This window comes from Egretta garzetta, unplaced genomic scaffold, assembly GCF_000687185.1.
Source record: "Egretta garzetta isolate BGI_Z169 unplaced genomic scaffold, ASM68718v1 scaffold323, whole genome shotgun sequence".
NCBI classification, from domain to species: Eukaryota; Metazoa; Chordata; class Aves; order Pelecaniformes; family Ardeidae; genus Egretta; species Egretta garzetta.
The window spans coordinates 4,154,559-4,169,268 of record NW_009259435.1 but is presented as its reverse complement, the minus strand read 5'-3'; the positions used below and the strand labels follow the sequence as shown (position 1 = coordinate 4,169,268).

Here is a 14,710-nt window from a genome sequence, read left to right as displayed (position 1 = left end):
AATTCTCTGACCCTCACCATGAGACTGCACAAGAAAACATCGAGTGGGATGGGAATTAGATCAGATTGCTCAGAGCCCCATCCAACCTGGCCTTGAATGTTTCCAGGGATGGGGCCTCCACTACCTCTCTGGGCAACCTGTTCCAGTGTTTTACCACCCTCATTGTAAAAAATTTCTTCCTTACCTCTAGCCTGAACCTACCCTGTTCTAGTTTAAAACCATTTCCCCTTGTCCTAACACAGCTGGCCCTACTAAAAAGACGTTCCCCATCTTTCCTATAGGCCCCCTATAGGGAACAAGTGTCTGGATGCAGAAGGTGGTATTTTAGGCAGAGGTCGTGAAAGATTATGTTTAAGATTATGTATAAGATTATTATCGTAGTGTGGAGGGAACTAAAGCATGAAGGGACTGGGCAGTTTCAGTCCTTTAAACCTCAGAAGACTTGGTAGGCTGAAGAGTTCTGGGATCATCTGATGAAAAAGCAAAGCATTAACAAGGATGTTGATCAAAATACTTTATTCTGTAGCAGCCTGACTTGTTTATGGCCTGCAGTAAATCTGGAGAAGTTCCCAGAAAGTCACTGAATGGGAGAACTAGATACATTAAACAACTGATAATAGTTTCAGAATGATGAAAACTGAGTGCTTTTCTTAAATTGGAAAAAAAAGACCCCTGACTTTTGAGAGAAGCTGGTCGTTGCTGAGTATGGATGGTCTCGCCGCACTCCGGGGCGGCTCTGTCAAGATGCTGCTGTTGAATTCCGGGAAGCCAGTTTTGTGGCTCTGCAGGTGTGAGGGGCAAAACCTGGGCTCTTGTGATCTCTTTTAAAGCTTTCCTGATCAGCCTTTATAGATCTTTGTGATAGCCGTGTGTTTAGAACTTGTGATATCTTTACCTCCAGCAGTGTTTTTACAATACAAGCCATGGCTCAGGATTTCTTTCAAGGGAAAATTAGTGGATCTCGTCTGGTTTGTAGTCACTTATTTTCGGGGTGGAAGGAAGCACTAATTTCTTTCATGTAGGTCAGCTCAGAGCTGCTGTATAGCAGTTGCTTTTACACAGTTGCAACTTCGGTTGGCAATTAAATCAAATGATAACAAGGCCTACAGTGTAATTTCACTGCTCCATTGACTTCCTTGTGAAGTGCAAAGGATTAGGACGATTGTGGTAATCGAAATGACCTGGATGTCACAAATCCCCTAGAATGAGCTGCTAAACCTGCTCTACTGCTCTGCTAAGCAACGATCCAGATACCCCATCCTTCAGGCTAAATTCAGAGCTGCTGGAAAAAATTAAATGCCCCTTTTAATGATACCGGTCCTGCTTGTCAGAGCTTACCTAAATCAGTGCTGTGCTGAAAAATAACTTCTTTTGCAGCAGGATGTCTTGTTAAGATGCCTGGTGTAGTGTCTGAGATCTTCAGTACTGTGTTGCTGGTAGACTGTCAACTGTTTGAGGAGATAGCGGTGAGAATTATCTATATGCTCATCTGTGTATTTTGCTTATCTTTTTTTATGAAAGCAGATCCTGTGCTATCGGCTTGCAAACACAGCTGGCTTGGTTTTATGTTATGTGACTCATGAGGCTGCCAAAGCACTTATTGTGCTTTTTTAGCACTTGTATTTTGATTTTTAAACTGGGTTTCTTGGAACTGCTGTTCTAGTTGCATGGCATCTCATCTGTGGGGATCCCTCCTCGTGATGAAGATTTCTTGGCACTTTAATTGAAAGAGCAAATAGCTAAAACTTACCTCTGGTGAGAAGTGAGTACTTTTTCCCACCTCGTCTAAAAGAAAAAGGAAATGAAAGAACTCTGAATTATTTGTAGCTCCTATATTCAGTGTAAAGCGTAATGGGTCACTTCTCTACCGAGAGTTGCTTTTGCAGTTTGAAATGCACCCTTGCCCCACGGTGAACCGCTTTGCACTTGGTGGAAGTACCAGGCTGTACGTAGCTCCACTTATAATTTCACAGAATCACAGAATCGTAAGGGTTGGAAGGCACCTCAGGAGATCATCCAGTCCAACCCTCCTGCTAAAGCAGGCTCTCCTAGAGCATGCTACACAGGACTTCATCCAGGCGGGCTTTGAATATCTCCAGAGAAGGAGACTCCACAACCTCCCTGGGCAGCCTGTTCCAGTGCTCTGCCACCCTCAGAGTGAAGAAGTTCTTCCTCATATTCAACTGAAACCTCTTATGTTTCAGTTTGCACCCATTGCCCCTAGTCCTGTCGCTGGACACCACTGCAAACAGACTGCTTCCGTCCTCTTGACTTCCGCCCTTAAGATATTTGTAGGTGTTGATGAGATCCCCTCTCAGTCTTCTCTTCTTCAGGCTGAACAAGCCCAACGCTCTCAGCCTTTCCTCGTAGGGGAGATGCTCCAGTCCCTTTATCATCCTAGTTGCCCTCCTCTGGACTCTTTCTAGGAGTTCCTCATCTTTCTTGAACTGGGGAGCCCAGAACTGGACACAAATTAAATAACTTAAGCTGGTGGTTTCGTTTAAGTGGTCCTGTCTGCCTTTTTGGCTGCTTGTTGCTGCCCTGTCCCCCCTTTCAGCAGCTCAGTTGCTTGTACAGCCGCGTTGTGAACTGTTTTGAGGAACTGATCTGGTGAAACTACCCCAGCAAGAGGCAGGGGTGGTTGGTTGTCATCCAGATCGGTTCCCCAGCTGCACAAGCATGGATTTGTGGCGGTACGGGCGAGGAGGGCGATGCAGCCGTACCAGTATGCAGCAGGGTGGTTTGGCTGGTGCTGGTGATGGCTGAACTGCAACACAGTGCGTTTCTTGTTTTGCATATTCGAACATCTTGAGCAAAAATGATGTGAAACATGGATAGGAGATAACTGAAACTTGAAAATCCCCTCAAAATAATACTTATAGTCACAGAACAGCTGCAAGCCCTTGAAGAATTTCAGAGCCTATTCAAGTTGCCTGTGGATATGTCTTTGTAGCTGATGGTCTCCAGGCTAAAGCTAATTATCTTTGGTCAGGAGAGGTTAATTAACTCTGCCTCTGTAGAGTTCTGAGGAAATCTGAATACGCAATATAAATATCAGCAACAACGTAGTGGGCAAACTGGAAGGTTTATTTTCAGGATCCAAGTCCCTCTGTCATCATGACCTCATACTAAAGAATGTGAACAAGAAAACTGTCCCTGTAATTAGAAACTTGTTCCTTATCAGCTAGGCTAAACGGGCAAGAAATGGGACAGGAGGGAGGAGAGGGATGACTAAGTTGGTGAATTAAACCGACAGTCATTACCTGTTGCATGTTGAGTCCTGAACTGTGTTGTGGTCTCACAGCCCCAAATTTAATGTCCTTCTTCCAAATGGTTTGGGAGAAGTGAGATTTTAGACTTCGGGATAAATTCCAGGCTTTGAAGGGTGCAAAGAAGTCACAAACCATGGAGAGAAGGATTCTGCTCTTGTCGGGAGATGCAGCTGTAGGTTATGACACTCTACAGCTTTTTCCAAACCTGATTGCATGTAGTGAAGGACGAGAAACTTGTTTGGCTTTCCTTGAGGGCTGCTTCATTGTAACATGCTACTTAAACCAGTCACGCAATTAGTTTGCAATCCTAAAAAGACCTGGAGAAAGTTGCCCTCTTTGTTAGATGCTATGTGGGCTACTCTTCTTGGGTTGTAAGGGATTTAAAAAAAAGGAAAAAAAAAAAAATCAAAAATGAAGGGGGAAATGAGCATGGTAATGGTAGGCAATTGATTTGTATGTGCCTGAAGCTAATTAAGGGAGAGCGATGGCACATAAAACCCTTAAATCATTTGTACAGGGAGGGCAATGTATGTTCAAGGCTATTTCTTAAGGAGTGTTTAAGTTGCTTATAAAAATGGCCAGCAAAACTACACAGCTTTAAGGTTAGATTTGAAATAATGTACAAGGCCCATATAGGGTTTTTTAAGTGAGGCTTAATCTTTCTGTGGATGTTTTTTTTTTTTATACCAATTTCTAACAAAATAAGACCATGTGATTCTGCAATTAAGCATTTTAGAAGGTGGCTGGTTTATTTATTTTTTTTTTTTTAAATTTTATGTTGCATTTATATGCTAGAGCTATCTCAGCATTCCATCTCCGGCTCTGTTTTTAGTCTAACTCATAAACAGACTTTGCAGGTATGACTCTACTGGTGGTTTTGAGTCTGTCCCATGAACAGAAATTTAGTATTATTCTTCTATATTTCCAGGAAGGAAAACTAATATATCACTTAAGTGATATAAAGTGTCATATTGTGATTCCAAAACAGATGATGGCCTTTCAACTCTTGTTAAAAGCCTTTTAGGACAAGCTGCAAACAGAAAAGTCGTCTTTCGGTTTTGAAACCAATTTTAAATCCACTTTTGGTCAACGTGAGAGTGTTTCTTTTAAGGTGGAGCCAGACTTGCAAATTAACAAGCTTTTTGGGGAAAAAAAAAAAATATATGCCATAAAATGAAATCTGTGGCAAAAGGAAGCACTAAAACAGTTGTTTGAGGCTTGTAGGTGGTTTGTGGTGATCCAAAAAGGATAGGGAGCCATTTGTCAACACCGCCATGGTAGATGGGCGAGGCACGGGTAGGTTGAGAGATTGATTGGGAGAATATGATACTGAAGGATTTGGTGAGAACTTTATATATTTGAAGTGGCAGTTTGCCGAGTGCTGAGTTCATGGTAGTCTGTTCTAAGCATGCAGGAGTTTCCAAAGTTAAAATAAGAACCACAGTGAAGCAGTGATTTAAGAGTGACTGGAGAGTCCTACAAAATTGCTTTAACTAGTTAAATTTAACAGCTAGTAATGTTAAGTATTTGTTAAAGATGAAGGGCGTAGTATGCTTTGAAGCAGCGGATTTGAGCCACAACTATTAAAGCTATTTTGGCACTTGGCGGGGGAGGATTGATTCAATCTGATAATTTTTGTTCGAGATACAGTATTGTAGCAAACTAACATAGTGTTAGAGCTGGATGAAATCACTTAAACTAAAGATTTTGGTGACATATTCCAGTGCATTCAATTCCAGAGAAAAGGACTTGGTTATCCAAGCAGAATGTAGCTGATGGACATCACAAATTTGACCATGCCTTTAATTTTCCCTGAAAATCTGGGTATGTCTTTCTGATGTGTTTTATTTAAGGTTGTTGCAGCGGTTTCCAGGATTGCTGTGAATTCAGGAGGCTTGGTTCAGCCAGTTGTGGCTCTGGATTAGGTGGTGGTTTCTGGTGGAGCTCTTTGTCCACTAGTGCTTGATGAAAATAGCTTTGGGTAGGAAACATTTTCCAGTGTGATGATGCAAAACACCTGGGTGATGCTGCTGCTGTCCAAGCTAATAGCATCACATATTTGCTTGAAACTGCTTGAATAGTTTGGACATGTGGAATAAAAATTACCTGTAGGACATGAATAAGAGTAGCTTGTCTTGCATATCACTGTTGCTTAATCTGTGCTCGTAGGTGCTAGTTGTTGCTTGTCCAGTCGGCTTCCTATGGCTTTGCCGAACGCTTATTGTTCACACTAGCTTTCTGCCAAAGAAAACTGAGTGTTCGGTGGGATTTTTTTGACAACAGTGCTTTGGAAATCCTGAAAATGCTTTAATACAAAAAAAAAAAGGGTTCAATTTCAATCTAAGAAAGTTCTTTAACTATTTAGTTCTTTTTTTTCTTATTTTTAGCGCCGGCTTCGTCATCTTCGGAACATTGCTGCACGTAACATTATCAACAAGAATGGTTATCGCCTTTTGGATACGTACTTCACTCTTCACTTGTGTGATAACACCAAGATATACAAAGGTAAACCAGGCTTGCTATCAACTTTTTTGCTAGCTAATCTTTGAAGTCTTATGTTACAAACTTTGCCCTTTTTTTGCCTTGACAACCTGCTGCCATTATTTGCATCACATATACTAACATCGGAAAAGAGCTCTTCGGTTTCCTGAACTTCGTAAAAGCTTTCAGCGTTAGCAGGCAAGGAAGCAAACCGGATGACAGATCTGGTAGAGTCTCTTCAATCAGCCTTTTTGTTGTTGCTCTCCTCTCCCCCCCACCGATAACTTAAGAAACTTGGGAACTTCCAAGGGCACAGAAAAACTTCTGGAGCCTTAGTTGCTTTGTCTGGGGGAGAGGGTTCCACTCTGTGCATAACAGTTATTTTACGGAGCATGAACCAGCACTTAACTACTATCAAAATCTTCCAAAAATAGAATTGTCAGCCAATGACAAGAAGCATCCAGGCATCTGTTCTGCTTTTGAGAGCTGTGTTTGGGTGTTAGATCTCATGTCTCTTTAAAGCTTTCCTTTCCACTACAATGTATGGTTCTTCATTGTGGAGAGCTGCTATTAAAAATACATTTTTATGCTCCTTATGGTCAATGGTTGAACCTTGCTTTTTTTTTTTTAAGGTTGCTGGTTTAGAAAGGTAAGAATACATAACTTGAGCTTGCTACCTGGACTTCCTTCTGGTGGTTGGTTGAACCTGTAACTGAGCACTGTTCCTGCAGTGTTTGGTGTATGGGACTGTTCTGTGCTCCGTCAAAGCTTTATCCTTGGACTCCAGTGGACTGAGGGATATTGTACAAAATCTGTATTCCAGCCTCCAGAGCTGTCTACCTAAAGACTTTAAGCTCTTATTTTGGCTGGGAAAGCCAAGGTCCATGTGTCAGCAGTTGCTTATTTCCATTTAAATAGAGGGTTCTTGGCACCTCCTGGAGGTAATTTGGCTGTTCACTTTCTAAGCATCTGGAACAGGTCACCCTTGCTCTTCAGGAAAGCAGTGCAATTAGTTTATCCACGCTGCGCTCCTCCAGGAAGATGTCGTATGACAAACTACTCACTTTGCAAACGTCATCCAAATATTGTAAAGTACTGGGACACCTTCCTTCCCCAGAAACCAAAGCCTCGGTAAATCTTGAGGATTATCTTGGGTATAAAGATGAAATGCTAAATTTAAATAATGACTTCTAATAATTAAGTGTGACTGAGTACTTTTAGCCAAAAGTATGACTGCATTTTAAAGTCTTTCTCGTGAATCTGTTACTGATAAACTAGACTCACTAGCATTTGTCTTTCATGAGTGTTACTTATTTTAGCTTTTTGTATTTCAAATGCTAAGATTTGTACTGGTGTTTAATCTAATCTAAAGGGTTTTTTTTACTCATTTTTCTTCAGAATTTTATAAGAGTGAGGTGATCAAGAATTCTCTGGTAAGTTACTTTAATATGGAAAAACTTGCTGTTTAAAATTGCATTGTTACTGCAGTATATTGATTTCTCTGCTGAATACCATAACTGTTAAATGTGTATTTCCACTCTTCAGTTCTGTTAGGAGCATCACGTTCTCCTCCTCCTTTTCAGGTTCTGTTCACAAGGGTTGGAATAGCAAGTTTCTGAATAGTAGAAATGCAAGTTTGTTTTAACATCTGTGGGACTATAATCTGTTGGTACTGCTGCAGATAGGACTAAACACTCCAAGGGCAGGGCATTTTCATGTGAAAACTCTTCAGTGCTTAGGCTAAGCTTTACAATATATATCCATTTAAAATATTGGGAACACCAAACAGGCAAAGTAATGTTAGCTGGATTTTTACTGGTTTAAATTGTTTCAGTATCTGAGAATTGTATGTATTATAACTCTGGTTTGTTTACAGTTCATCTGTTCTTGGTGGTGTTAGCAACAGAAATAGCTGCTTTTATCTAAATGTCTGCAAATTGCTTATTCAAGGAGCGCTTGTATATTATTTTGCTGGGCGTACAGATTTCATTAGAAGCTCGTGTTACGCAGTTTAGAGACCTTGGTGTAGAAGCAGAGGCCCTGCTTGCAACACCCCAAATAAAGGGAGAGTCAAACAGTGTTGCAGAATATACCACTGATTTCTTTGAACGTCTTTTTGTTGTGTAAGTGAACAGTAAGGAACATCTGCCTGCATATATAAACAAGTGTATTCTTTGAAGAGCTAATAGCTTTAAGAAACTGAAGTTTGAAAACATCTTAGAATTTCTGAATTTTCTGATTGGGATCAGTGAAGGGACCAGAACTGAACAGTTTGTTACAACTGAGAAGGGGTAGGTCTCTCTCGTGGGAGTAGGGTGTTGCAAATGTTGGGTAAGGGAGTTTGAAAACCTGCTAAACAGACTTTTTAATGTCTGCGTTAACAAGGTAGAACTGCACCATTTATAGCATGCCGGGCTGTAAATGCTTTGAAAACCTCCTGAATGGTGGAAAAGCTGCCTACCTCCGCAAGGCTGTTAACTTGTCCAAGAGATGAGTTCCTTGAGACTTTAGGATTTTGAGTTCCGCCTATTCTAAATCAGGAAAAGGAATAACAAAAAGGGAAGCTAACCAAAGGAAATACGAGATGGAACGACAAAAATCTAAATAAGAGATGTCTTGAGCACATTCCATACATCATCTGTGGGTATTTTAATCGTCTGTTATTCGTGTGTCTGATTAATTACCAAATATCCCTTCTCCTTAGGAAAACTTGATTAATGCGTTCCTTCTGTAATACTTACTGGGTAACTTTGCCCCTCCCTTCTTTTCAGAGGCACCTTATTCTGAATTGCCTAATACCGGGTCAGAGATGCTTGGCCTGTTCCAAGCTGCTTAAGCACTAGAAGGAAAGGCTTGTTCCTTCATGGGATGGTGGGTTCCTACCTTCTGTTTTGGAGGAGCTACCATTTCTGTGGGCAGCAGAGGAGGGAGATAGGTATGAAAAGCACTTTCCCGTTCCTGCATTTGAACACCCTGTGACTTATGGCCTGTGGAAGTCCTAAAGTTGGTATCCAGCTCTTGGCATTAGTAGTCTTGAATTGACTTGGTTTGGTTGCAGCTTGGGCTGATTACAACAGTTTCCATAAATCTTTTCAATTAAATGTTATCAGGGGTCCGTGCAAGTTCTTGGAATGCCTCATGTTTGCAAATCAGAGTTCTGGTGGAATAGATATTTGCAGTATAGCTTAATGTACACTGCTTCTGGAAAGCTTGAGACGCAAGTCTGATCTCTTGGGGTGAAGAGGAGCTCTTAGTGACAATATTTGAAGATTGCCATCAGCATCAGTCAAGGAGGAGAAGAATGTGAACAAACCTGTCAATAAATTATGCAAACTTAATTATTGGGGGAATAGATCAGCGTTTTAAATTTAACTTTTGCAATGTAAGCTATACCCTCTTTTTCAGAAGCTGAATTACAACTTGGAAAGGAATGTTACTTCCACTTTTAAAGTTCCTGATTTGGCTAAACTGAATTAGTAAATTCTGAAGTAAATTCTTCAACGTTTTGTAATGGAAGGAAGCAGAGGCCACTCCTGAGTCTCTGAACTACTTTACAGCACGTAGCTTTTAACCCAGGAGTTCTCTCTAGAAAACAGAGTAAGGAAGCAGCAGAGCCTGTTGGTTTCAACTCTGTGTAAACCTTGGTGTTCACTATTCTCAAGGGGTTTTTTTTTAATCTTTGACATGGACTTTGCTACTTTCTGAATTGTCAATTTTAGGACTACTTTCAGCTTGTTTGAGTTGATTTTTATCCCTCTTTGAATACCCACAGAATCCAACATGGAGGAGCCTGGACTTTGGAATAATGCCTGATCGTCTTGATACCTCTGTCTCCTGTTTTGTTGTGAGGATCTGGGGCGGCAAGAAGGAGCACTTTCAGCTTTTGATTGAATGGAAGGTCAATCTAGATGGGTTAAAGTACTTGGGCCAGCAGGTAACATGAAAACAGTTTCTCTCAACTTTTTGCTTACGGAGACAAAACATCTGGGTTGAACAAATACATAAAATGCTAAGAAATAAATGCATTTGAAGGGTGTGTTTTAAAGTTTGGTTGCAGAGGTTCATGTCAGCTTACTTCAGAGCTTTAAATCTTGACTAGCTGAATATTTTAAGCTACTGTTGTTCACTGAGCATCTTCAATGATACTGCTAGCACTTGGTGCTTTAAATTGCAATGCCTTGATTGAAGGAAATAACTACATGTACAACCATGCTGCTAAATGAATGTAGATAATAATGTTTGTGTATCTTGCAGTTTTAATCCATTCTCATGGTAATGACATCCTATCAAAGACCTTCAGTCCAAGGAGCTTACTGTATAAGATCTATTTTAATTCTGGTATTTGCCTCTCTGCCTTTTGAAAGAGGTGAAAAGCGAGGTGTTTTCTCTATTGTGAAGCTTTTAGTCAAAGTAGCTCAAAAAGAAACTCATGGCACATAAATAATAAACCCACCAAAAAGTACGGTGCCTTTTGGATCAAATAGATTGTCCTGATTCCAGTGGGCACTTTTTTATGGATTAATTGATAGGATCTGTTTAGAATGTATCCTAGTTTTTCTCACTTGAAAATGAAATGATTTTTTTTTTTTTGAAGTAGGAAGTTGCAAAGCCTGGGAGGAAAGCTTTATAGGGAATGACTGCTCTAGCTTCACATGGTGCATTGATCTTGGCCAGCACCCTCCGGGGCTGGGAGAGAGTCAGAGCAGCAAAAGTGAGGAAAAACTCGTGGGTTGAGATAAAGACAGTTTAGCAACTGAAAGCAAAGCAATATTTAAAAAAGGGCGGGGGGGGAACAACACACAAGTGATGCAAAGGTAGTCACTCACCACCTCCCACCAACAGACTGATGCCCAGCTAGTCCCTGAGCAACAGCTACATTGCAAAGTCTGACCCCTGGGGTTTTTTTGTGTGGTTTGTGGTGGTGGGGGGTGTGTGTGTGTGGTGTGGTGTTTTTTTTTTTTTTTTTTTTTTTCTTTTTTTTTACTGCTAAGCATGATCTTGCACGGTACGGAATATCCCCTTGCTCAGTCTGGGTCAGCTGTCCCAGCTCTGTCTTCTCCCAGGCTTTTGCACGCCCCCAGCCTACTTGCTGCAGGGGCAGAGGGAGAAACAGAGGAGGCCTTGATGCTGTGCAAGTGCTCTTCAGCAATTGCTAACACGCTGGTGTGTTGGCAACGCTGCTTTAGTTGCAGATCTAAAACACAGCACCATATGGGCTGCTATGAAGAAAATTAACTCAATCGCAGCCAAACCCAGTACCCTTCAAGTGGTAGCTTTCTTTCCATTTGTTTTTACTGGACAGAAGAAATGGCTCCCTAAATAATATGCTCTAGTGCACGGTTTTATTTGAAATAATGTGCTTTACATTAATAGCAGGATATTAGCAATAATACTGAATGCTAATTTTGTGGCTACTGTGACCACAAAAGCCTAATTTTGAGTATCATTTTAGATAGTATCATGTGAAAGCTAATTATTCTTGAGACCTTTTTGATTAGTTTCTTGGTCTCTTCGTTATTTTTGTCAGCTGGAAATGCAACAGTAGGAAGGATGCTTTAGCTGGTGTTTCTGATTTCAAGGTAGAATGGCTGAATGTACTCAGTGACTGTTATTAAAGCTGTGAAGCAAATGCATTTTCTGTGGTTAAATTCAGCTTTCTCTGAAGTTTCATGTGCTTCTAGAATTACAGGTGCTGAAAAACTGCATTTGACCATGAAACAGAGCAATTTATGCTCATTTGCAGTGTAAAGTCATAGTAAGCTGACCATAAAATGATTTGTTTTCTTCTCTTCTTACAGATACACGCAAGAAACCCAAATGAGATTATTTTTGGTCTCAATGATGGTTATTACGGAGCTTCATTTGAACAGAAGGTAAGGGTATCTCTTATTTGTTCTGGCTTGTTAGTACTGGTGACAAGCTGAAATTCAACTTCCAAACTTAAATTTTCACGCTTGGGTGCTCAGAACATTCAAATGCTTCATTTTGAGAAGAAACACTTTTTTGACATGACAGATAAGAGCTGTTATCTTGCCCCTGTTGCATGGACATCTGAGCTGTTCTGGGAAGACTTAAAGCGTAGCATTTTAAGTCCAAAAAAAGCCTGGTTACTGAAAATAAACCTTGCCCTTTTTCTTTGCAGCAGGCACTTCAAATGTAGAACATTTTGAGAATGGTGTGGCTGTTAAGACTTATTTTCATGGCAAATATAAAAGCGCATTAAGTTCTGGTTAGCATTCTTAAACCTAGAGCTTGTAGCTTTTAAATTTGCTCTGTGTTGCAACCGTTTCACTCCATAGGCTTTTTTCCCAGTGTTCCACTGTAATATTTCTGCTTGTCCAGCCAATATTGTGACTGCAGCCAAATGAATTATATGGCAGTGTTGATTACTACATTGATGATGAAAAAGTTTAAACTTCCCTATTGTAAATAGCACAGTTGACAGGGGTTTTGTGTGGTGTGGGTTTTTTTGGTGGTTTTTTTTTTTCTTTTTTTAATCCCAAATTGCTGGTGGCAGTACTGTGGTAAAGATAGGTTGTAGGAGGAGTCCCTGGCTTGGAAAATGGCTCTTGACACATAGCTACAGTTTCTGCATTAGACACAACCAGCAAGTCCAGTCTTGTGGAGATTTGAATGGAGGCAATGGTTGGTGTGGGGCAGAGTGGAGCAAGGGACGAGGTGGCCCTGTGTGCAAAACTCTGGTATTTTGATGGTTATCCTTTAGATCGTAGATGGTTTGGTACATAGCCCCGATTCTGCTTCCTGGTGCTGTTAACTCAATTTTCCTGAAGCAGGATGCAATTTTAGTTTTTCCTGATTTTGGTATCAATAACCTGGTCCTGAATTCAGTGATGGTAATGCTATCTTCTTTCACGATTGTTTGTTGCCAGGACTTGCTCCCTAGCTCATAAGGTTCAAAAGTACGTCTTGGTTTTGGTTCTTGTACGTGCTCTGTAGCTAAGTTGCAAATACAGTCGTTGCCTACAGAGAGCACAAATAATCTCCTCCTTTGTCCTTCCCTAGAACTTACTCAGTTCTTTCTGGCTGCAAGAGCTAGAAATTTATTTTGTCACCCTGCTCTGTAGCTTCCGATTGCTTGCTCTGTCAGTTCCTTGGCCTAAATCTCTTCTTGTATAGTACATACCTCCTGTATTTAAGTGACTTGTCTGCCGTTCAGGCCAAACTAGTTGGCACAAGCAAACTCTTCCTGCAACCTTCAAAAGCTGTGCGCACCTAATTGGTATTTCTGCTCCTGGTTGGTCTTGCTTTATAATTTTCCTGTCAATGCTGGGCATTCTAAATATTCTATGGCCCCACTTTGATGGTTAGGCTAAATATTATTTGTGAAGCACCACTTGAAATCTTCTGTAGGGAGGGGATTTTTGGTGTCAGGCGTGTGAGGCTGATCCTGTGGAAACTGCAATACGATACCTTTTCTGCTTGCTTGTGTGGGTATTTTCTGATCTCTTGGGGTGCTTTTTTCTTTGTGGTGGTGGTGATGGCTCTCATAGCACTAAGATATCTTAGTCATAAGCCTCAATTTTTGAGATAATACGTGGATGGAATAGAGTTTTAGTTTCTTTGCACTGACACATATGAAACCTCGTTATGAAAATAGATCCTTACAAATATAATTCTGCAAGTCTAGTGAAAACCATGTGCACAAAGACACTTAAGTCAAGGTTGAAAGTGTCTTCTATTTTTGCACATCTCAATACGGACAAAGTTAAGGTATGGTACTCTTCTCCCCCCAATTCCTCAAAAAAACCCCTTGTTACTTTATTAATTCTTTGGACTATGAATTAATTGCCAAAGTAGACTTACGGGGTCTTACAATAAAAAGTGCATTTTATTAGTGTATTAAATGTCTTTATCGTTAATTAAGACCACTTATGAGTCACAAGAAGAAAATTGTTGGAAGCTGGTTAAACCATTCTGGTGATATTTTGTGATCTCAGGGTTTCAAAACACACTGTAGGTGCACTTTTGAGCATTGCTTGATCCGTCTGGAACTAAATGGAAATTCCCATTTTCTGTCCTGTGAACTTACCTGTGATAAGAGAGGTGGGAGCCTAAAAGCTACTGCAGGAGAATAAACTGAAGTAGGGCAGGGACATTAGGTGCTGTCATGACTATTGCTTTTATTGCTGAATATTGTAGATTTCTTGATTAAATGCATACCTCCCTGGTAAACAAAACCAGCAAGAGCAAGGTGCTCAAATAGAAATATTGTTTAATTGAAATTGGAAGCACTGGAAGCTTACAGCTTCCCTAGGTAATGCACTTTAGCTGCTGTTTTAGAACCTTCAAGCCCACCTGCATATAAGGTAACCTTCAAAATGCAGGTTTGTGCTCAAAACGCTTGCTTTGTAGGAAGCTCCTGACATACAAAGGAGCAAAGCAGAAAACTGTAGCAGCAATACTGGTGGAGAAATCCCAGGTAAGCAAGGCATTTGACTCTTCACTTTTTTCCTACTGAAGTCAAAAAGCCCTTAAACTCTTGACAATATATAGGTATTAGGAATGTTGCCTTTCTTCCATCTCCTCTGTCCAGCAGCAGCCTGGCTGTTGCTGATACGCAGTGAAAGAAATGAATGTTTTCTTTGGGTAATGTTCTTATTCAAGTTGCTGTTTTCTTGCTGCAATGGATACTTACCTCACGGCAAGAAAAAAGTTGGGGAAATGAGGTTTCAAAAGGCTTTGTGTGTGCCTTCTGAGCCCTGAAGGGTATTACTGCTTTCCTGTAGGTGTCTGACAGCGCTCATGTAACTCCTCTTCCAGCTTTTACAGCTTTTCTTCTCAGTGTAAATACAAACGTGTGCTGCCAATATAGCTGCTTTGTTCTTAACGGCATTTGACTTTCACGTAATTGTACCTCCAACTTCTGTTTTTGTTCAGGTTTTTTTATTATTTTGTAGTAAATTATGCAGTAGTTTTTCCTAGAGGATTTCAGCAGG

At 40.6% G+C, this 14,710-nt stretch overlaps 1 protein-coding gene across 2 annotated transcripts in view; it reads left to right on the top strand.

Annotated features, from left to right (window-relative positions):
* The first annotated feature begins 1,388 nt into the window (after positions 1 to 1,388).
* Positions 1,389 to 14,710, top strand: part of UVRAG (UV radiation resistance associated) — a 100,558-nt gene continuing 87,236 nt past the window's right edge. The window contains exons 1-5 of one of the 2 annotated variants that reach the window (XM_035892690.1): positions 1,389 to 1,466; positions 5,660 to 5,777; positions 7,152 to 7,186; positions 9,526 to 9,687; positions 11,552 to 11,626. In XM_035892690.1, coding sequence (XP_035748583.1) covers positions 1,395 to 1,466; positions 5,660 to 5,777; positions 7,152 to 7,186; positions 9,526 to 9,687; positions 11,552 to 11,626 — 462 coding nt within the window. In that variant the 5' untranslated portion in view covers positions 1,389 to 1,394. Of the gene's footprint in view, positions 1,467 to 5,659; positions 5,778 to 7,151; positions 7,187 to 9,525; positions 9,688 to 11,551; positions 11,627 to 14,710 lie in introns of those variants that run through there. The other variant, XM_035892691.1, reaches the window with a different exon arrangement.